This window comes from Heloderma suspectum, chromosome 5, assembly GCF_057233095.1.
Source record: "Heloderma suspectum isolate Gila_16-S chromosome 5, 16-S_ref, whole genome shotgun sequence".
In the NCBI taxonomy this organism is placed as follows: Eukaryota; Metazoa; Chordata; class Lepidosauria; order Squamata; family Helodermatidae; genus Heloderma; species Heloderma suspectum.
Window position 1 is genome coordinate 177,571,733 of NC_139462.1, and position 24,566 is coordinate 177,596,298.

The 24,566-nt window shown below is 40.3% G+C and overlaps 1 protein-coding gene across 2 annotated transcripts in view; it reads right to left on the reverse strand.

The window, feature by feature from the left end:
• LOC146344868 (cyclic AMP-responsive element-binding protein 5-like) overlaps positions 1-24,566 on the reverse strand; it is a 121,651-nt gene that overhangs the window by 48,813 nt on the left and 48,272 nt on the right. The window contains exons 2-5 of one of the 2 annotated variants that reach the window (XM_084860443.1): positions 18,067-18,127; positions 7,898-7,993; positions 5,311-5,382; positions 3,064-3,157 (exon numbers count right to left, since the gene is read on the reverse strand). In XM_084860443.1, coding sequence (XP_084716569.1) covers positions 3,064-3,157; positions 5,311-5,364 — 148 coding nt within the window. In that variant the 5' untranslated portion in view covers positions 5,365-5,382; positions 7,898-7,993; positions 18,067-18,127. The remainder of the gene's footprint in view (positions 1-3,063; positions 3,158-5,310; positions 5,383-7,897; positions 7,994-18,066; positions 18,128-24,566) is intronic. The other variant, XM_084860441.1, reaches the window with a different exon arrangement.

Here is a 24,566-nt window from a genome sequence, read left to right on the forward strand (position 1 = left end):
AATGCTGGGAGTTGTAAGACTTTTCTCCCTCTAAACATGCATGGGGTTGTGCCCTTAGTGTTCCTTAAGTACACTGTCTAGGACAGTGGGTCTGTATGGTTTGTACTAAGAGGCTAATTCATTGTTCAGAACACACTTACGTACACTGTGTAAACCTAAGCATGTATATTTGGAAGTAACCCCCAGTGAATTCAATAGGACTTACTCCTGTAAGTGGATTGCAGTCTAAATTCTAAAACGGTTGATGTAGTGGTTTGGGAACTAAATAGGGTTTTTTTGTCTTCCACCTGCAGCTACTAGTGCCACATATTTTAAATTTGACACATACAACAGCAAAGGGCCCCGCTGCTTGTAGGAAAAGGTGGCCAGAATTTCATAACTGTCCTTTGAGCTAATTCTTTGAGCCAATTGTGCTGTTTCATCCAAGACCTGAATAGTCCCAATTTGAGTCATATCCAATACTGCAGGCTAAGATTACTGATCATTCAGCTGCCCAGTTTGCTTCATGACTAAGCAACAAGATTAGAGATGAACTTGGAGTCAATTCTGGAAAAAATATCCTCAAGCAAATTAACCTAATTCAAATGTGTGTTTTAAAAAATTCTCCTAATCTGATTTCCCTTCAACAATTCCAATTAGCTTTAATTTAAATATTTTAGATGAAAACAAGGTGTGAATGTATTGAACTTAGCAACATGAAACTTGGCATTATTACTTTCAGACTGAGAGAGGTTTTTAAACTATTTATCCAAGTCAAATGTCAAAAGCAACATTTCAAAATATTTGAAATTCAAAATTAAAATGTGCATTCTCAAATGGTCAGTATTTAAAATTGTGCAATGTTTTCTGAAAATTTCAATGTTGTGAAAAATGTTGCTTTGCCTTGCATAGTAACTCACTGATTTGGGCTGGCATTGATTGGGGCATCACTGCGCTACAGGAGTGAGAGAAGCTGCAACTGCCTGTAGTAGGTGATCAATAACTCTCCGTATTCATCTTCATCCAAAGGGCAACTCTCATTCAACCTAGTCTTATAAATCCAAATGTATTTTCTGTTATGTTGCTTAAATAAATGGAAAGTACCTCATTAAGCTCTGCATAAAATAGGTGCCCTATGGGATAAATGCATTACGCCATTATACCTCTCACAATTACATTTCCACCTCCTGATACATGTTCACCTGTGGCATTTTGGCAATACACTTAGAGCATTCCCTTCACACCAATTTTCTACAAGCAATGAGCAAACTGAATTATCTCCCAAAAGCCAATCTCATAACGTGTACTTTGCCTCTACGCTCCCTCTACTTTTTACCAATGCAGAACCCAAGAAAAAGATCTACTTCAGATAAAACGAGAACGTAAAGAACCAGTAGAATGTAGTCAAGAAGAAAAATATATAGGAGGCACTGGAGAAGCAATTCCATTATAAGACAGCCTGGAAGGGCAGTAACTTTATGAGAGTCTGTGAAAACTGTCTTCCTTCTTCAGCCTTCTTCCAAAACTCTGCTAAATTATTATGTGAGTGTTAATGATTTTCAAAAGCCAGTGACATGGCTCAGAGATTACATGCTGTCTACAGTATAAATAAACAGTTATACAGAGTATTTCAAGGACTTTCATTACTTCTAGTTCCAAGCTTTTCCCTCCGCTAGTTTTTCTTTTCTTTTTTTACAAGTAGTTCTATATAACTACACAAAATGCTCTCAGATTTGCTGTTGTGCAGCCAGAATCCATAGCCAGACTCCATCCCTACCAATTCTCAAGAGGTCAACTCAGAATTCCTGATCTATTGGGCAAGTTCCACCAGAAGATGATGTTAACGTTCTAGGTAGTCTGGCCACAAACCTGTGGTTCAGGATGTGACCCAAGGATGAAGGGATGAAATCTATCTCTATAAAAAATTATTTCTAGTCCCCCGAAAGGGTGGCACCTTCTCAAGGCTGCATACAAGACAAAAATCACAAGTGGATACAATTTTTAAAAATCCATAAAAATGTGTTTCAATAAAATCCATAAAAATAGAGATTGCCAATTAAAATCATTAAAAACTAAACTTATGAATAAAAACCAATGGCTTTGACTTAAGGGAAGGTCAGCGAAAACAGGTAGGTTTTCAGAGCTTTCCTGATCACCTCTAAAGAAGGGCCTGATGAAGTCCTGATGGAAGTTGATTCCAGAGGTACAGGGCCACCACTGAGAAGGCCCTCTCCTTTGTACTCACCAGCTTAACCATGCTTGGTGGCAGGCAGGTGAGAAGGGCCTCTGTTGAACCTCAGTGTGTGGGCAGATTATTATGGGAGAAGGCGGTCCTATAAGTACCTTGGGCCCAAACCATTTAAGGTGTTAAAGGTTAAATCAAGCACTTTAAATTGAGCTTGGAAACACACTGGCAGCCAGGGCAGCTAGCACAATATTGGTGTCACGTGAGCCAACCGCCCAGCCCCCACCAAGAACTGGGTGGCTGTATTCTGCACCAGCTGAAACTTCTGAACCATCTTCAAAGGCAGCCCCAGATACAGCACATTGCAGTAGTAAAGCAAAAGTCGATAGCAGGTATCAACACTTGGGAAGCTATATATGTAACTGCCTTATTACCTGAGCCCTATTTGGCTCATGTGACTGATACTTTTTTCTTCTCTTGTAAGGTGGATAAAAAACACAGCTGGGAGCGCTGATTTTAGCAGAAAAAGAGTACAAAGGAACAGCTCCTTGTCATACTAATTTAGTCAGTTCCGTGGCTGCATTGTCAAACAAACAAGCATTGGAAATCGACTACTCACAGAACTAAAGCATGACATGACCAACTTGTACTGAGAAGGGCCAGGTATTTTTTACCACTGTTCACTCATTTTAGTACTTATCAAACTAGGGCTGCACAGCCTATTTCAGTTTTCCTACACACAGATAAGAACACGTCAGTTGACCTTAATGTGAAGTGTAGAACATGGGCTTTTTGCATCATGAGTACACAACTGGCCAACCAACTGAGTACAACTACATTTATCCTTATCATCATCAAAAACTGGCAGCTTATTGCCATTCTGACTCCTATCTTCTTACCTGATAACATGTTATCAGTTTTTAGTGAAGGAAACTTCAAAGTCATTTCATGTTTGTGCCTGTGAATCATCAGATGATCCTCAGTTGGAAAACGCTGTCAGGCAAACACAGAAGGAAACAAGGATTCAGTTTCTGAAATGTATTTTCCTGGCAATGAGCATGGTATTATTAGTATTAGTATTGCAAAGGAAACAGTGTGGGGAGCATGGAATCTGATGGTGTATGAGTAAAAAGAATCTTCATTCATTATTTAAAGCTGACAAATGATAGCGATAAAGGCACATGAAAGAGCATTTCTCCAGTTGTTGTTTTGTTGTGGGTGGTTTTTGCTTTTTTGTTTCCCTCCACCTTTTCCCTATAAATTTCTGGATATACAAACATGTGCACTTATTACACAATCATCTATAGATATTGCTATCATTTTGTAGGATGTCCCCAAATGGTTGAGGTATTATTTTATATTATTCATGCATGTAAAATTGCAGCATACTGCTCAGAAATAACTTTATAAATTTTCAAGTCATACATCTTTTATAATTGTATTTTGGAAATTTTCTTTAAAAAATTAATATTCTCAATAATGATTTCTTCAACCAGATGAAGTTGCTATTTTATTCCATACTAATTAATCTGAATAATAGTCCTCCATTGAAGTGACTAACACAGATTTGCGAATCTAATGTAACATAGATTAGAATGATCTTCACACACCATGGCACTCACACCCATAATCTGTTACAGTAGATTACACAGCAATCCTAAATGGGGCAGAAGGGGAGATCCACCATGGAGCCACTGTGAGATCCAAAGCCCTGCCAGCATAAAGGCAGCTAGAGCAGGAGGTGGGGTTGGTTACCTGCCGGGCTTTTTTCTCAGCGGATCTCCTTTTCTAAAATTTGCCTGTGCTAACCTGAGATTGGCACACATACAGGGCCCAATGATGGGGCCTCATGGGGGAATGGAGGGGCTTTGAATCATTGCCACTTGCCCCACCCCAGAATGCCCTATTTCCATTACATGTTGCATGATCTAGGTCAGCCTCCCCAACCCTCCAGATGTTTCCAATTACAATTCCCAGCATTCCTGACCATTGGCCATGCTTACTAGTTCTGGTGGGACTTGAGGTCCAAAACATCTGGAGAGCAGCAGGTTGGGGAAGGCTGGCCTAGGTGATGGAATCCATCCTGAAAGAGGGGCCATTTCACACATGCATGTATATCTCTTGATCGCTCAACCCATAATGATGCTAAGTTAGGCTTGTTTGTTTTTAACCAAATTCACTGAAAAGCATGGCGTCTGAGGTTGACAGTGAAGTATTCTGAAAGTTCTATCTGCCGTGGCTCACCCACATACGCAGTACAGGCATCAAGAAATGATCATGCATGTGTGAGCCAACTCTCAGATGGGAACTAGAGCCTACAAGCACTGGAACATAGAAATATATCTTACACAGGATCAGACTATGGGCAGCATCCAACAATGTCGTTCTGTAAACTACTAGTGGAGCTCTGCTGAATCTTTCCACTGTGTAAGCGGACGCCAATTTATGTCTGCACAACTAGTTCCACAAGTGGAAGGTGAAAACCAGTTGCACAACAGGTTCCACAAACACAGTGCACAACCGCTTGCTCAACCACGCTTGCACAAATGTAACTCTAGTTGGATTCTTCGCTTGCGCACAAAGTTCAGAATCTAGTGTCCGCTAGTGCAACGTTATTTGTGCTAATGGAATGACACAGTTGGATACTGCCCTACCTATCCATCGAGTCTGGTAGTTTCTTCCAATTGTCAACAGCTCTCTTGGATCTCAGGCAGAGGTCTTTCCCACCACTCGCTACCTGATCCTGTTCTTAAACTGGAGGTGCCAGGGACTGAACCTGGGATTTTCGGCATGCAAAGCAGGTGCTCTACCACGGAGCTCCAAACACCTTAAAATATATTTTAGCCCTAAACTTAAGGGTGCTCCTCTATTTCTGTATGCTTCTGAAAAAATAATATAACATTTTGATAAAGAAATATAGCTCGGTTTTGAACATGAGGAACTTATTGGAAAGCTGACACTGAACTGAATAGCTATATATTTGGGTTAAATATTATGAAATAGTGATTTATGTGGAATGAGGGTGGGGGAGATAGCATTTAGAAAAGTTATAATAAAATATAAATTATTATTAGATTCATGTTAATACACCAAGAGATATTATGCTACAGCTAGATTTGGTTTATATTCCTGGTGATTCAACTCACCTGTGAGCAACCTGGGGCACTGCAGACAAAAGGCCTCTCCTGTTCCAAATTCATTTTTGAGTCCTCATAAATCTACATGTTAAAAGGAAAGGGGATAAAGGGAATCCATAAATATAGTCACCCAAAACTTCATGAAGCATGGAAAGTTTAGGCCACCCTTTGCCAACCTGGTGCCCATGCTGGTATAGGCCCATTTTAAAACACACACACACCATCCCCTGCCCCCCACGATAGCTCCTAAACTCAGACTTCCTAATGTCTGTTCATAATGCCCCTTCCAGAGCATATTTATACACATAGAAAGAAGCCAGAATTAGTCTGTCAGAAGATATCCTGTTTGGAGAAAAATTACCCTCAGTGTTGTTATTAGATTATACCACCTATGCTGTTCTGAAATGCCACAAATTTAATTATCCTTTTATCTTTGACTTTTCTAGTGATTATCATTTCAGATGTACTGCTTAAGAATCTTTTGAAGCACTGAAATGCCTAGCTTGAGCAAGCTAACTTGAGCCTAGTTTTTCTTTTTTTAAAAAAAATAAAAAATATATTTGCCATATTTATATAAACACCCATCAACATATGTTCTCTGGGCAGCTTACAAAACTAAAAGTAAAGTTTTAAGTAAAGTATCAGACAATAAGACTAAACAGGTTGGATACATAAAGTCTTTCTCCAACAGAATGAACCCTTACAGTCCAAACAATGACGAGAAGAAACATAATTAAATTCCCACTGAAGGCTCACATGGGCCTTTCTGCATAGCCAAACAAAGCAAACCTCAGCCACCTGTTATACTTATTCTTAATCCATCACCAAGAGATTGATATCTTGTCCTCACATAATGGGGGCGGGGGGGGGACAGACTTGCTACAAACAGATAACCAAGCTGCTATCCATACAAACCTGGATTTTTTTTGTTTTGTTTTTTTTAATTCAGAGAAAGATGAATTGTAACTGCAGTATAGGAGAGGAGGGAAGAGCCTTTTTATAAAGATATTTTTAAAATTAAAATAGCAGGACCAACTTGAAATTAAGAAGCTGGGAGGCTACAAGAGAGAGGGCCTTTTCAGACACATGGTCTGAAAAGGCCTTCTGTGGAATACCCTTCCCAGAGAGGTTTGCCTGGTGCCTACATTAGAGTGTTTTTGGTGCCAGATGAAGAACTTTTAATTTTCCCAGGCATTTTAGGAACTGTCTTTAGTCCTTTTGGAGTTTTGCACTGTTATATTCCTGATGGTGGCTTTACTTTGGGTCTTATTGTATGCTGCTGGTGGTTTTATCTTGTATGTATGTATGTATGTATGTATTTCTGTACTGTCCAATAGCCAAAGTTTTATGGGCAGTTCACAGAAAGGAAAGGGGAATAAAGGAACTTGTGATTGTTTTAGTATTTGGAATTTTATGTTTTTGATTTGTACACCACGCAGAGAACTTTGGCTGGCTGTGGGTGGGCAGGCAGGCAGGCAGGCAGGCAGGAAGGGTGGATTTGGCTGGTGGGGTTTTGGCAGGAGCCCATGGGCATGACTATGCCAAGGGCCCGCCAGCCCTGGTTTCTACCATTAATTTTTTGGCCTTATCTAATTATTGGACGCTACAATGGCAACAAGGACTGTAGATCTGAAAATGAGCCACATAGTCATGGGTTATCACTTTTTATATGTTTTACCAACCACTGATTTGGAAGAGGAGAATTTCTGTGGTACATACTGATTCCTGAAAATGCAAGCTGTATTTTTATAGCCTTGTTTCCTTTGACTGAAAACACCTATCATATCTGAGCTAGTTTGAGACAAAGTTCTAACCCGGGGTCCCCAACCTTTTTGGGTTCGTGGGCACATTTGGAATTTTGAGAGTGTCATGGGCACGCTCACAAAATAGCTGTCACTGGAGGGGGGGCTTGCCCTTTCATAAAATGGCTACCATGGTGGGTAAGGCTGGTCACAAAACATTCGTTTGTCAGAAGGCAAACTGGTGAGACTAAAAATAAAGAGTAACTTGCCCAGAACCTATGTCTGAGGCAGAGGTTGGGTCTGAGCTTCAAAACACAAAACAACTTTTTTGAACCCAAATAAAGATGTTGCCGGAAGGCACACTTTTATTTTTCAGCATGGCAGCCTCCCCGTTGTTTTTTTTTAATGTAATTTTTTTAAAAAGAAAGAAAATAAAAATAAGGCAGGGCAGGGAACCTTGTGGACGACATGAGCGCAACATTGAGAACCCCAGGTCCACTCCAAGAAGATCGAAGTGAATTGAGTTCTTGCTATTTTGGCGAGCAGGAGGCAAAGCGATTACCCTCATGCTGCCTGCTGCTGCCTCAAGGTAGCTAAAGTTGTTCCCATTTGAAATAGGCTGACGCTGACATGCTGGAGGAATGCCACGGGTATATGCATATATTTCATTAAACAACTTTAACATGGATACTCATCAAGACACCATCACAATGTCTTATTCACCTAAAATGCAACTTTCAGAAAATGAAGTTTTTTAATTCCATGTTAATAAAGATTAAAAAACAAAATTGTATTAGTGAAAGGCCATGAGAGGCTTACATTTTACATTTATCAGGAGAGGGCACCACACTTACATGCTTACATGCTTCAACTCTGGACCAAGAGATGAGTGTCAACTGAAGTGTCTGTTGCTATTTCAACACAGGCTGTTATCACTCTGCTGATATGACCTAAGTTAAGAAGAAAATTGTGGTGAGGAAAATTAACTTCATCCCACAAACAAACAACTTGGATCAAAAGATGAACTACTGAACAAGAACAGCATAGTACCATTCATATCAGAGCCAGTTCAAATATTACATAAAACTAGGGAGAAAAACTGGAAAACAAATGAATCAAAGGCTCTGCTTTTCCCACTTATATTGTAAAGTGGAACTTGCCTAGGCCACATGATACTTTTTTCAACAAAAGCTGACAAGTGATATATGAAGCTGTCTTATACTGAGTAAGACCAGTAGGTTCTCTGTGAAGACATAGGATGGGCTCAATGTTTCCACAGTGTATTAAGCAGCCCTAATGTCCTTGACTATGCATAATTTTAATTTGAGAAGCAATTAGCTACCCCAAATTAAATATGCATTAAACTGAAATATAATGAAAACGGCCAGAAACTTAGGGCTCCTTCACACCAGGCTTTTATCCTGCGATTGAAATTGCTCCTTCATGGAAGTTTGCGTGCATGGAAGTTTACACGACACAATGACCCTGCCGTGACCATTCTGCACTAAATGCCCTTTGTTCCATTTTTAAATAGATCGCAGATAATGAGCTATCAAAGTACCCCGTTGTGTTCCGCTTCAGTTTCCTCCATCAAAAGAGTTAAAGTGGGAAGAAGAGGAACAAGATCAATGAAAGATAATGGAAGACTCAGCTACAGGGAAGAAGGAGGGGGGAAGGGGAGGGGTAAAGGGAGCACACATAAAGTTGTGATCCTGCATTTAAAATGGAAGCAGAAAGCCCTGTTTTAAATGCAGGATTTTAGGCTGGTGTAGAAATGCCCTTAGAGTTTAGCCTGTAAGAAACCTCTCTTTTCTGTATAATATTGGACTGTGAACAGCTACCTTTCTCCATAAAACATGTATTTCTCATGAAAACTTCTGCTCTGCAAGATGATGAAAAACTTTCTCAAATATCACAATTATTTCTGGAATAGAGGCAATGCCAAACATTTGTGTTAAGGTTTATCCTGCCCTTGAGGTAGGGTGACCATTTTTTCTTGTATATTCTACTGAGTGGAACAACAAATGTCATGTGGGGACAAACTAGATGTTAGTGTGACATTAAATGCACCTTTGCATTCAACATGTAGGTTTTAAAAAATGAAAATATCAGTTGGAGTAGGGGGGGAGCAGTTCTGATATTTATCAGGCAGGGTATCAGGCATGGAAGGAGTATGTAAATGTTTCTTCCCCTGCTGCAGTCTTGAGGGAAATCCCTCTTGTCAAGCTAGAATTTACACTGGGAGGAAATCCCCCTTTGACACCAATACTTTTCCTTCAAATGCAAATTGCACATTTAAATTAAAGATGTACACATTTTGTTAAATCCATTCCATGTGTTTCACAGATTGTCAGGAATCTTTCATTCTGTTGCGCATTCATTGATGGAATCAGAGTTTTTGTACAAGATTTTATGTTATTTGCAAATGTGCATTAGTGCAATTGTACATTTGCACATTTGAAAACAAATTAATTTCAGAAATCCCCCCCAAGGGAAAAAAAACCACAACCCACTCCATAAGTCCTCTGAATCCTCAGGACTCGGAAAAAGCCTGTCCTCTGTAGAATCCACAGGTTGGATTCACAGAAATCTGAACTCATTTGAATCTGTTGCAGATTTATCTGACATCTCTAATTCAAATAAAGGATTTTCCTTAGGACTGCACCAGGATAGATTCCCCTCCTTGTCTGCTGTGATCTCAATAAATCTAACTTAAAGCTGATGCTGTTGGCATTTTTTTAAAAAACCTGCATGTTCAATGCAAAGATGCATTTAGGGCACAATCCTATGCATATTTAGACAGAAAAAAGTCTTACAACTACCAGCATTCCCCAGCCAGCATAGGATTGCATATTTAATGTAACATCTACTTTGGCCCTTAGTATAAGGAAAGGGAAGAAAGTCATGTTTTTAGTCCCCAGCTTACAAGTGCATTTTTAAAAAGCTTATGTATATACTTTAGTACAGATGTCTTCTCCAGATCCATAATACACTGCAACTTTAAACAATAATGTTACGCCGCAGCTTGGGTGTCACAATTCCTATCCAGACATCGTCATTCTTGAATTATAACAAAGAGTATTCTAAAGGTTTTAGGAAAAAAAGATTCCATCAATCAATAGTTGTTTGAAACACTGGGTAGCATCCTATGCTATCCCTGTTCTGGCAGAACAGACCACTAGCATGACAGGAACTGATGGTTCTTGAAATGAATGGAAACACTGATTTCCTGAATGGGGCAGGTCTTGCCGCAATCCGAAAATGAGTGTTCCTGCTCATTTCTGGGGTTGTTTCAAGAACCATTACTTCCTGCTGCTAGCAAAACAGAACTAGCAGTGCAGCTGTTACCAGGATCCAACCTTCCCCATCCACCTTATGTATATACTAAAGGCACTCCCACATGTGCCTGGGGGAGTTGGTGATATCTCCTTTGGGCAATTGACATTTACACTTCATAGGGTACCACTCTGGATGGCCCCTTAACCTGAGGTGCGGCAGGGTCTGTTGTTGTTAGAAATCCCCATGCATGAATGGACCACCACCAATAGTGCTTTGGACTCTACCCATTCAGTAACATAGCATATGTTCATTTGTCGTAATAATCTTCCACATATGTAAACAACATATTAACTGCTTAATTGTCTAATATGATAAATGCATGTTTTCTGAGTAAACTAGGTTGCAATCCTAAACACACTGACTAGAGAGCTCCCATTGAGCTCAGACAGATTTAGAATTGTGCTGTTAAACACCTGTATGGGGTCAAAGTGACTGGCATGCAAGAGGCGGAAAATAATGACATCTTGCCCGCTTGGTGTAGTGCAGCCATGCTATATCACATCATGTGGCAGTAAGAACTAATAGGCTTTACAGCCTCCAACATAAACTACACAGTGTGTGTGAGAGAGAGGGGGTGGGGGAGGGGGGGAGAGGCAGGGGGAGAGGGAGAAAGAGAGACTGACAAGGGAACCACAACATAAGACAGATTGTTGTTCACTATATAACAGAAACAGCTAAAGTCAAGTTAAGCAACAAAATGTACAGCTATGCTATAATGTGCAGCTACACCATGCCTCATAACGTTACAACTATGAAACTGTACTATGAACCCAGTTTGGAGTACTAAGAAATCAAAGGCTGGCCTTGGGTAACTTTGTAGGATAGCATTTTGTAGGAAGCAGAATTTAAGCGATTAATGTAGAAGATGGAATTTTCCCTTCCCAATCTGCCTTGATATATTTGTTTCAGCTGCTCAGCTGGGGTGAAGTGAAGATGTAGTATCGGTGCTACAAAAAGACCAAAGCAACAGGCCAGGGAGGCCAAACAAGTTCTTTGTGAAAGCAAAATGGACAGGAGACAAGGAATGAAGTGAGCAACCAAGCCTGGTGCAGAGGGCATTCCGTCCTTTGTGAAATGAGTCTGCCCTTTTGCAATTTTTGTATACTTTTGTGTCAAATTTCTGAAAGAACAATGCAAAAGAAGCACCAGGTCCAAAGGTTCCAAGATCAAGTGCCAACAGGGACACTAATTGTCCTGTGCAGAATGCTGAGATCTCCATAAACCATACTTATGAGGAAAGATATCCTATGAAACATATTTACTTCTGCATAAATAAATAAAATTATCACAACTTCGAAGATACAAATCATAATTCCAGAGTATAAATGCATGCCTAATAATAACAAGAACAATTACTATTACTACAACAGTCCAGTTAGTATTACTATACGGTTGTATCCAATATTAGTCCTACCTAAGAGTAGACCTACTGAAATGAATGGGACCTATGTTAGACTAACATTGGATACAACCCAATGCTATGAATGCACTCTGAAAGTAAAAAGAAGCTTTGACTTTAATGTAGATGTTAACAACATCTGTCAAAGTTTACTGCACTGCTGTGACCATGTAAAGAGCAATATTGGCAGGCTGCAAGTGTGAGGAACCCTGCTGCATTGTTGTAGCCTGACACTCCAATGAACTTGGCATAGAGGTGCAGGAGATGCATGGCATCAGATTAAAAGTGTGTGAGTAACAGATTGGTCACACAGAGAATTGCTTTGAGGTCAATATTGTTTCGTATGTATTTGCTAATGGCTAATTTACGTGGCTATAGGGATGGAGAGAATTAAGTTCTTTCCACTCAATGTATCATCTTCAGAAATTGATTGTGTGTTTGTGATGGCACCAGGTTAGTGCACATGAGATCATGCACATATTCAGCGTGGCGGAGAACTGAATACATTATTTGGGTTTGGGAAATAAAACCCAAATACACATGTGTAAATTAATCTTCACCTCACAACAAAACACATGTTCAAAATGTTGACAGAGTGGTTGTTGAGTTAGGGAGATGAGAATGCCCAGGTACATATGCCTCATGTTTACTGTTGAACATCTTTGCCATGGGATTAGTGAATATAAAATGCAAATTGTAGAACTTGAAGTAAGTATCCTGAAGAGGGAAAAAACCTCTAATTTAAAGGTTTCTTCAGCAATATCTATGCATAATAAAATTTAGGTACAAGATAAACTTTGATTTTGTTCTTCTGGTTTTGAACAAAGTATTTACGGCTTTTTAAATAACAACACTAACAGTACATAGAAGCATTAAAAAACAGAACAAACAATAACAAACACCCTATTAGTACGACAACTTCTCAAATAATTTCAGATCTAATTCCATCCCCACCCCCCAACTGTACATATTCTTCTTCTTGGTAAATCAGATAAATACAGCTTCATCATTGCATGAATGCTGCAAAGGAATTATGTGAAATAACTGAACTAAAAAGCCCATTCTCTTTTGAGTCTCTGTATAAAAAAATAAAAAATATATATCTGCAAAAGTTGGTATGGCTTTACTGGAAAGAATATCATGCAGGCTTGTTTCCTGTTCCAATGTTATTCTTGCAGTGGGCTGCAGTCAGAATCTGATTTTCATCGAGCTATTATTATTTGCAGCTGTGCGACCTTCTTAACCCTGTTTCGAAAGTGACATTTCAGCCTTCAGTTTCAAACTGACTGAATGTTGCTGAGTTTTCAACCTTGTGATTAACCCTAAGAAAAAAGACAGACTAATTGTTGTGCATGCATCCATTCTAGGTCAGAGGCTCAGCCTCACAAAATATTCACTATGGGCATATTCATTTTCCATGGAGAAATATACATTCAGAAAGGTTCAATGGAATGCAAAATCCACATGGATTTGCAGGAAAGGTCCATGAGTATGAGTGGGCAGGAATCTAATTTCCTATGTGCCGAACTTTCCTAGAAAGTCTACGTGCCAGTTCATGCTCAATTTACGGCTCTTTCAAATGTTATGGGCAGGCAGATAAGTTTCTGTTTGTCTATAGCATGCTTCATAGAAATCTCTAGACAATGTGGAAGGGAGGTGCATGCCAGCACCTAGACGTTCAGCATGGGTCTTCAGTCGTGCATTACCTCCCCACTATACATTATGGAGTGTTTGCTACAGAGGCAAACAGTGGGCAAATGGGAACTTTACTGGCTTGTATATTTTAAAGCAGCCTTAAGGATTTAGCCAAAGTAGGGGGAGCTTTTCCCACCCCCACTGCACCACACACAGACACCAGATCTCTGGGGTTCTCTCCTGGTGGACACATTGGTAGGGGAAAGGTCAGAGTTAGGAATTAGGCATGAGACTTGGGAGGAACTGGCAGGGCAATTGGGTGAGGAAAATTCCCCACCTCATCTTTAGATAGATGTGAATTTGCCTCTGACCACCATCCTTTTTCCTTTTCTTTTCCATAGAAAGACATTAATGAGTAATTGACTGTGTCACCTCAGTAAAGGAGAGACCCTGTTTAGACCTAACAACAAACCATGGTTTATTGTTATGAGCATAGCCTCAGGCTCACTCACACACACACACTGCACTCAAAGGAGATGATTTAAAGCTTCCATTCCTGGTTTGTTGTAAAACCAGTTTCCCATTTCATCTATACTAACTTGATATCCCGGTTTGATATCCTAGTTTGTTAACTAACTGTAGTTTGTACAAACTAGAGTCTCCCTAATTCAGATGAAACAGGAAACTGGTTTAGGAAAGACACAGGAATAGAAGCTTTAAATGCCCTTCTCTTGCATGCAAAGGGGAGGACGAAGTGCATAAGCCCGAGGCTCATGCTGGTTTGGGCTGGAACCATTCCTGGTTGGCTCCTGGTCTATATCGTAACCCAGATTTTCTCAGCCTGATATGAACTTATCTATAGTCACACATTCTAGAACTTAGACTGGACCAAAGAGGTGTCTTTTTGCTTTTACGGCTATGCTACAGGAAGAAAGCAAGTGGACCTTCTTTTGAGGCACTGTGATGGAAGAGAGTTCTCACATTATCAAAATTAAATTGCATCTCATTTGGTTGGATTCATCATATATGTATAGTGGTCCAGTATAATGAGCTCATGTAGTATTCCATTATCTTTAATTTTCATCTTGTTCATCTTCCAGTATAATTCAGCCCACACATGTATTTATCTACTACCTTCATGGCCTCCTTCATGCATGTGATGTAGACTATTGCATACAAAACATCATGCCACAATAAACCAGTCAGTTTCTCAAGTGCCATAAAGAACTGTATTGGCCCCAGGAGCATAATCAAGTCACCTGTAGTGTTAGAGGGGCCTAGAGATCCATACTGCTTGCTTAAGTTCATTATAGGTGCAATTTCCTTGCTAGGAAGCCTCTGAGCATGTGAAGATGAGTCAAAGGGCCCATAGCACGGCCTAGCACATTCCATACTAATAACTGAATCAAGGTGTGCCTGGGAAGCAAAGGTTGTTTGTCAAAGCTGCAGGTGGCTGTGCTGAGAACTAAGCATGGCTAGTCTATGCTGGGAATGAACGCTAGGGGGCACTTGCTGCTGTCATGCTGCCTCATTGCTAACATGTTTGGTACAAAACCCATTGTACCCCATGGCTCTGGGTTCAGAGAAGCTGTCTGATCCAACTATTGGGTATGCCTGTGTGCTGTAAGTTACTCAATAAAGTACTCCTTGTAAGTAAACCTGGATCTGATTTATCACTATCTTGGCACCTCTAACCTAAGAGTTCAAAGTCCATGGCCAATACACGAACCTCTAGATTTCTTTAATTGTTTTGGCTGTTAATCCATTAGCATGGCTAGTTTTTAGAATTACTGTAAGAACAGCATAGTTCAAAACATAGTAAATGAAGAGTTAATGACAAACATTTTTACTAGTTTCTCCCTGCCTGAGGAAACCCTCCGACCAATTTTCAGGATCATTGCAATGAAATGGAGTATGGTGTTTTTTCTTCTGTCCAGCTGAAGTGCTTGTTTTAAAAACAGCCAGCATCAAGATTTCCACATGTACACATACAGGATTCATTATTACACTTGTGGCTGTTTATGCTGTTATGGTAAAGGTCTGTCACCCATATTTTCCTGGATTAAAATATTTCCAAATGGGTCGATGCTAGGAAGAATTTCACATCTGGGGTTCACCAAACAGGCTTTAGCGTGATGGATGGATGGAACTTAAATTCTCAGTAGTGCTTTAGCATAGGTGTGCATAATTATATATAAATACTGTCTATATATGGAAATACAATCAAATCAGAGTGTATTTATTTATTAAAAGGAAGTGTCCTGTATAAATCTTTCTCACAGAGGCTTGTTCTCAGGAAGGACCTAATATGTGCCCAAGTATAATAACATAATAATAACATCATCATCATTATCACTGAAAATGTGAAAGCCTGTGGGCTACAAATGATTAGGAGCTTTTCTGGAACAGGCTGTTTAACCCACTGCTTCTGTTTCTGAGTTGCTTACAGAATTAAGATCAGATCTCTACACAAAGTTTTTTTTCCTTTCCTGCTTTTCTGTACTGTCCGCTACATAACCTCCAGGTGTCACTGTGGTAAAGCATACTAATGCAGCTACCCTGGTGGACAGTCATGCTTTGTTTTGCAATGCCAAAAAATACCATATTCCCCCCTGCCCCACCCCAACCCATGAAAGTACTTGGAAATGCAGCAGGGAAAGTGGATGATGCCAACGTCTAAAACACCCATACAAAACCATGAGTGAGGAATGGCAAGCGCACAATAAAAGCTTCATATAGAAAAGCTCAATGAGTAGGTCATGCACAGAGTGGTTGCGTAAATGTGTCCAAAGTCTATCTCTCAAATTAAGTGCAATATTTACAGCATACATTCTGCATGCCAAATTGTTCTCCATGTATAAAAAATAGCACAAGGCACCAATTAACACAATGATTTACAATATAATATGCAGCTGAGACAGCAGCTCTATCATCTATCAAAAAAGAGGGCATGAGAGGGAATTATGTTGTGCCCTAAAAATAAGAACATTAAGAACAGAGCCCTGCTGGATCAAACCAAATGTCCAGTTAATCCAGCATATTGCTTCCACAGTGCCCTGCCAGAGGTCTATAGGAAGCCCACAAGCAGGACATGAGTGCATTAGCCCTCTCCTCCTGTTTTTCCCCAGCAACTGGTACTCAGAGGCATGCTGCCTGTGATCCTGGAGGTAACATATAGCCATCAAGAGTAGTAGCCACTGACAGCCTTATCCTCCATAAATTTCCCTAGCACCCTTTTAAAGCCATCCAAGCTAGTGGCCATTACATCTTGTGGAGGCCATTTCTGTAACTTTACCATGTACTGAGTGCAGAAGCACATAAGTAATTTATGGAATTTGCTGCCGCAAGCTTCATCAGGAGTTAATATGTTAAAGAGAAGGCAGGTGTGGAAAGAACACGAACAAATTGTTATAAGCTTCCCATTAGTGAATACAGTATTAGAGCAGAAAACAGCTCCGAAACTTTCAGTGAAGAATATGCCCCAACCAGATTTTTTTTTTGAATAGACATAGGAGCAAATAATGATGTTAGATAGAGATCCAGAATTTTCATGTGGGCATGCTCTGATAAGTTTTTAAAAAATTGCATAGTCAGAACCTGAGCACCATCTTTAGGGAGCAAGAAGGGTTTTTTTTTCCTCTCAGGAACAACTGATTTGTAACTTTTGTGTGAGAATGATGAGTTCCCATATAGCAGGGAATTAAAGGCAATAGCTCAGGAGCCATTTGCAGATCTCAAGCAATCTAAGTGCTGGTTTGAGCAGAAGTTAATGATTTGTTCTAAGGTAGCTAAGGACCAAGGGAACTCACATGATAAAGAACACCATCAGGGACTGCAGGAGGCCTGGAAAATAAAAGTGAAAAGTAGCAGAAAATACGGAAGGGAATATTTGGAATATTTCCATATTCCAGAAATATGGAAACGGAGGTAAATGAATGTGTCTCCTACAGCATATGGCCATATGACAATTTTGGTAAGTGACTCTTACATGTATTCTGTATCTTGTTTCCTAGAATATTCTTCATTCTTCAGCACCTTCTGCATAGTGCACTTTGATTACCCCCTTCCAATTTATTTGGAACAAACTGTAAGTCGGATGATATATGTTGTACTCTATGTTAACTGACATAGATGCTGTGGGTCAGTTGGTCAGGACCGATTTGGCACTACACGATTTGGCACTACAGTTCTGGAATGCTATGAAATTATGTTTGTGGTGTAACACATTAAAAACGTTAAGTGGTGACATATCAATGGGAAGTCTGCAAAGGCCAGGAAAGGCAATGGCAGCCACAGTGAGAGATGAAGCACATGAAACAGGGGGTGTCAATCATGCGCTCTTAGCAACCTCGAATACATACGCAAAACTTGAGCAACTTCCCAATGCTTGCCAACAGGGTGCTGTCAAAGGCTGGCCTCTCATTTTTATCCATGGGTTCATCGCATGTACAGATGTGGCCTACAAGCAATGCGCATTAGTGCTAAACCAAAGCAACCATTCCCATTGTTGTTATTTGTCTACAGTTCGTTAAGAGCTTTCCCTCCAAAAAAAATATTGACAGACAGGGATTTTTTAAAGACAGTACTGTAATTCCAGTATGCTAATTGCTTTAGTTTAGAGTACACAATGAGATAAAAGAATTTGCCTACCTTGTGTGCAAATAAATAGTTGGATTTCTGAAGAGAAGGAGGGGAAAACATGAAAGGCATCCTGGGGAAAACAACAACACAAGCCTGTTTAGCTTACTTTCCTGTCAGAAGCAGAAGCAGATGCAGTGTATGTGTGAGTGTGTGTGTGCATCTAAAATACAACCTTTAAAAACACTGCCAGCATCTTTTGCCTTTGGCTCATCTTAAAGTATTTCTGGAGTTTCTAAAATGACCGAGGAATACACAACACTAGATTTACGGTGTGGGCCTATTTCAACCGGCTTCAAGCACAAGATCAACCTAAATCATTCATTTTTTCCTTCCTATCTAAGCACCAAAAGGGCAAATGAGAACTCTTTGAGAAAGGTGGTCATTTATAAGCCACCATGTAGCCTTTATTCATTCTTTTCACCTCCAATCCAAACAGGCTGGACAAAAAATGGCTGCATGGTTCATTAAAATTCAGATTACAGAAACAGGACTGCTAGGTTCAATTATGTCTACAATGATAGTACAGTACTATAACATTTGGATTCAGAGAACTGCGAGTGGAATTCTACTCATGCAGTGTGGCTTTCCCAGCCCCTCCTTCCCACTATAGCTTCTTGTGCCCCCCTCCCACCACTGCTAGGGGTTGGGGGATCTACCAGAATGCTGCTGGATGTAGCATAGGGGGAAATCAGAAGAAATCAGGCATGCCATGCATAAACGGGAGTGCCTTCTGCTCACACATAGGGTCCTCAGCATCCTGCTTTGTGTCTTTATTACAACCCAATCTATTCATTTTGATTTAGACATCAGCCCCCACTGAATCCATTAGGCAGGGTGGGGAATCTGTGGCCTTCCAGATCTTCTTGGATTCCATCAGTCTCAATCAGCATGGCCAATAGTCAAGGATGCTGGGGGTTGTAGGCCAACAACTACAAGGGCCACAAATTCCCCACCCCTGCATTATGACTTATTATGACTAGTAAGCATGCATAGCCTTGCAATCCCAACAGTGGAGGCAATACCAATATTCCCACAGGAGCTGGACTGTCTCTGAAAGGACTAGATTAGTTTAAATACAAGTAGTCCAGTTTAACTGGTTTGCAAACTGGGCTGTTAAATTATGCAAAGGAGCACTTTAAACGTTGCTTTCTGTGACAGGGCATTTCATCTCTTCGTCATTTCTACTGCACTCTCCTTAGTTGCTTCCAATACTTGTATTCTGGGTTTTTAACACACAACACACACACCCACGCATGTGCACACACACACACACTTTGCCATGTATGGCAGCAGCACACACTTTTTGTAACACAAAATTTAACATTCACATCAGAAATCATGAGTGTACTCCAGGAAGCTAAGCCAGAGAATCATGCAGATCAACCACCTCTCTTCTTAGAGCTTATTCGGATGATCCGTTAATGTGTGCCCCCACTTTTTGCTATTATTTAACTATTGGTAAATGTATACAGAGACCTCAGGAGATGGGGTAGGATCTCTAATGCGGTACCAGAATGCCCAAAAGGTTTAGACAGAGGGATTTGTACTGCTTCAAGCCTTCCTGGAAACTTAGCACAATGTGAGTCAGATGGAATATTGCCTACCCCACTGGTCCCACAGATGGCATCAAGACCCAGTTTACTTGGGCTACTGCAGGGGGCACAGAGGATGTTGCCATTTAAGTTTCCCATAATGTCCCAGACTGACACTGTATTGGGAGATACACCAGGGCATTGTAGAAAATTTAAACTGCTGCTCCAAGTCATCTGGTGCTCATCGGAGCTGCTGCCTGACATCACCCACCATCCAATAAGTCTGCCAGAGCTTATGGAGAGCACAGGTATAGGAGGGGGTGGCACTACACCAAGGGCATCTCAAACTTGTAGTTGCCCTGGGTAGTCTCCTTGTTATGTCCTGTTCCTTGACACCCTAGTCTGAGGAAGCTTATACAGCTGCTTATAAGCCATAGCCTGCTTCAGGGAGCACAACCTGCATGACCCAAAGCAGCCTGATGGCAAGTCTGAGGGGGAGCTCAGTACAGGCTACCCCTGAAGAAGATAACAGTGCCTTGATTCTGCTCCCAACACCAGAAACTCAGAGTATTTTCAGATGAAGCTCTTATTGTGCATCGCCTTGCCTCATTTGCAGAATTTACCAGGGGTCTAGATGACCACATCTTCCATTGGTAACCCTCCCATGTTCTCTCACTGCTTCTTCCATCTTTTTTTTTTCCTTACCAAAGAAAATCCATTGGGCAGGGGATAGTTCTACACTGTCTTTTGACTGGTAGCGTTAGAAGCACCTTTAGAACCTTCATGCAAGGAACCAGGATATATAGCTCAGTCTTCTGACTAACCACTAAAGGCTTGACACTACCTTACCAGTTTCCGACTGAAAAGGCTTTTATTTCAGAGGATTTTTTATACTGAATTTATTTGGTTTAATGTTTTCAATATTGTATGCCGCGTTGGGTATTTTGCAGTAGAGAGGAGCCGCACTAATGAATAATGAATAGGGATGGATGATTTGGTCAATTTCTGTTTCTCATTTTTCAGTCTTAAATTTGATTCGTCACAAACATTGAGAATATAGTTTGCATGAAAATTCATAGATGTTTGTGTGCATTTCTGCTAATGCATGTATTTTCATGCATTTTTTCCTGAGACATACATTTTTGCAAGCAATTTCTCCTAATATAATGCATTTTAAACTTTATTTTCACTAATATAAGCATTTTTGTTTATTTTCTCCTAATATACACATTTTTCTATGCATTTTATTGGAAAATTACACTGCAAAATTCAGAGAACTGCGGATAACCGAGTTTCAGTTCAAATGTGCAAAATTAGATAAGCGCGCATTGAAATGTGAACCAAACAAATTTCCAACCTCTCCCTAACAATGAATCAGCTAGTTTAGTGGTTAGACTGATGGACGTAAGATGGGGATTCAAATCCTCAAAGCTCATTGGATGACCTTGGGCTAGTCAGCCTAACCTAACTCACAGGATTGTTACGAGGGGAATGCTGGAGGTGGGGAGTGCTCTTTCTGAGCTTTTCTGAAGGGTGGGTGACATAAACATGTTATAAATAATAATTTGTTTAAATGGCAGAATGGATGCTTTGAGGCCTCCCAATGACACCAGAGTGCACAGGATACTGTTCCTTTAAATTTCTGCCAGCTGACCTCAGGGTGGGGACTGAACATTCAACAGGTCAGAACCACAACTTAAAAGCCATGTTTGGTTATGTCCGACATTGAAACTAAAGTTGGCAAGCTCAAATTCACTCAGGTTCTCATTTTTTAACTTTTAAGTTCTTCTTGTTTCTTGTTTCTATATCAGATTTTTTTGGGGGGGATATTTCATCCCCATGAAAATTTGTATAGATTTTTTATGGATTTTTAAAACTATGTGCATTGCTCACACTTTTGCAAATGTATGCTTTTTAAAAGCAATTTCGCAATGAATAAATCCTTTGTACATTTTTTTTCAAATATACACATTTTTTGAAATTTTAAGTATCTTTATGCCCTTTTTTTTTCCAGCTGCATGGCAAACTTTAGAAATAAAATAGATAAGCTGCATTCCAGTTCATGTTTTGCCTCGGGAAGTGCAGCTTTGGAAAGTTCGCATTAAATGTGAACCCAACAAATTTCTCACACATCCTTAACTGAAAATCTGCTTTCCCCGGGAACTCTCCCCAGTACTGCACAACTTAATTCAGCTGAATGACTTCTGCTGAAAGTCCGCCCTCTCCATTCACAGCATCTTGGGAGCTCATGGCCTAGCCAAACCTAGTTCCTGGCATTTGCCTGATTCCTAGCCCGTAGGAGTGCCTGTTCTGCGGCTGACAGTGGCACTAGCTTATTTTGACTTGCTAAGGCATATGAGAGAGAGAGTTAGAGAATTTTGCTACTCCAAAAGAAGTAGAAACATGCTGAGCCAGCAAAGACAGGTGGTAAAAAATAGTGAGCAGGTCAAAGTAGCAGGAATGTACCATGGAAGGAACAGGAAGAACCAGAGTGGAAAGAATATAGGCCAGAGAGCCATGTGTTAGGGAGAGGGCTATTGTTTAGAACATACAGGAAGAGTGTACAAAATAATACGGCAGTTTAGAGGGAGAGCAGTAACAGCCTGCAAGTAGGAAAAGCAGACAAAAAAAGGGCAGGTTACAGTAGAGAGACTTAAAAACAAGAAACATGAACTAGTAGAAGACAACAGGAAAGTATCAGGCACTATAATAGGGAATGAGCAGAAGCAGAGACAGTACAATGGAGGATGGATTGAGGAAGTGGATAGGGAGATGTTTTTCGCCTTTCTCATGATGCTAGTACCCAGGATGATTCCATAAAGATGAATGGTGGGAAATTCGGGACAGATAAAAGGAGATCTTCACACAGTGAACGGTTGAACTGTTGAATTTTGCTACCACAAGTTGTAATCATACCCAGTGGTGGCTGGTGACTCCAGTTCTGGAGGGGTTGTAGTTCCAGTCAGAGTTTTATTTACAACCAGCCCAAACGCTCAAGGTGCTCTCCAGGGTGCTGAACCCACGTGGGGCATTAGGTTCAGCACCTTGGATAGCACCTTTAGAGTTTTAGGTGGTGGAACCTACAACCCAGAATGGAATCACTGCCCTTCTGGAACTGGAGTCACCAGCCACCACTCGTCAGAGCCAACACTTGGATGGCTTTAAAAGGGGATTGGACAAATTCATGGAGTATAAGGCTACCGACGGCTCCCAGTAATAATGGTTTTATATTACCTCCGGTTTCCGAGGAAGTATGTCTCTGTATATGAGTTGCTGAGGAACATGAGTGGAAGGGAGCTATTGCACTCCTGTCCTGCTTGTGGGCTCCTTGTGGTATCTGGTTGGTCACTGTGTGAACAGAATGCTTGACTGGATAGGCTTTTGGTCTGATCTTGTGACTGCTAGTATCAGGCAAACAAGAGAGAAGCAAAGAAGATCGTGGTGGCCTTTTACCCCAGTTTACCTAAATCCAGTATCATCATCATTATATATTTATATACCACTTACTATTAAAAAAAAATCTCTGTGGTTAAAACTTAAACCTACACCAAAAGCACCAGGCGTAAAGAAGGGCTGTAGTTGCAACCAATGCATCTTGGGCTGGCTACAACAGTAACAAAATAGCATGCACTATCCTGAAAACGTAGCTTTGTCCCTACATGCAGATGCAGCCAGCCCTTCCTTTTTTCTGTTGCATCAAAGCACTACCAAGCACTTATCACTTCTCTGTACTGTGATATACTGCATATGAAGTGACCTTTAGCCCATTCTGCACATTTAACAAATTTGCTAGCCAATTAACATAATGGCTTTCTGTACCCAAGGGCTCTCTGGAGATTATCAAAGGAGGAGGCCAAAACTGAGCGTGAAATTTAGGGCACATCCAACAGAAATGCAGCTAACTAGATTACTGGATATCATTCTCTTTTCATTCCTACAAAAAAGAAAGCTGATGGTTTCCCTTGATGACAGGAATACAGGCTGCATTCAGAGACTCAGGTCTTCCCATTATGGTGAAGACGGAGTCAACTTCTACGATTCTAGAATGTATTTGGAATTTGCCATTGGGTAGAACAGGAAACACATGTAAACAGATTGCAGATCTGGCAGCCAAGACCTGCCCCCTGTCAGATTCATAGTGTACAGATTCCTCTGGCAAGCTGAAGAAAATGTGACAAGAGATCTCTGTTGAAACGGGAAGATTTGCCTCTACTTGCTCATAAAGGAACATTTCCTCTTTTTCCCATTCTTCTGTCAAAGAACTTGAAATGTGCCCCAGAGCTATGAAATAGCTCAGATTTTGCTTTGGAGAAAAGATTGCTACACTATTGAATTACTTTTTTTTTAAAAGGAGCATTTGCAGTTTAAAGAGCGTTTCTTGAATTAAGCAGGCAGTTTTATCAGAACAATGTGACTTATCATTAGAAAATGATTTTTACCCTCCAGAAAATACATATTGTAAGCATAAAACGGTGAAAATCAAACACAGCACACCCACATTTATCAAAATAATCTGGTATGTAACCGTATGAATAACCCAAAATGTAGGAAACAGAGACCACTGTTTCCATTGTGTAATGGTTGTAGAAATCTAGACAAATAGATCTATATTTGTTTTTGTTATGTGCAGGATATTCACACAACCAAAGTTCAGGCCCTGAAAACTCCATTTCATCTCAGTCCTCTCCCCTGTAAATTTGTACATACATACAAAATTGGAGAGGCTTCATTTGTGTAAGGTAAAACCCCTTTTTTAAAATTTGCTGTAATCAGTCATTATCCCTAGGTCAAAGATTTATGAAACCACATTATCAGTTATAAAAAGAAAACAGGCTAATATAGCAATCAAATTGTTTCTACGAAGGGGGTCGGGGTGGGGAATCTGCTTTAAACCTGTTTAAAAAGGAACAAATACCAGGGGTAAGACTGGTAAATATGTAAGCCATATATAGGCCTACTGTTTTCAAAGTTTAACTT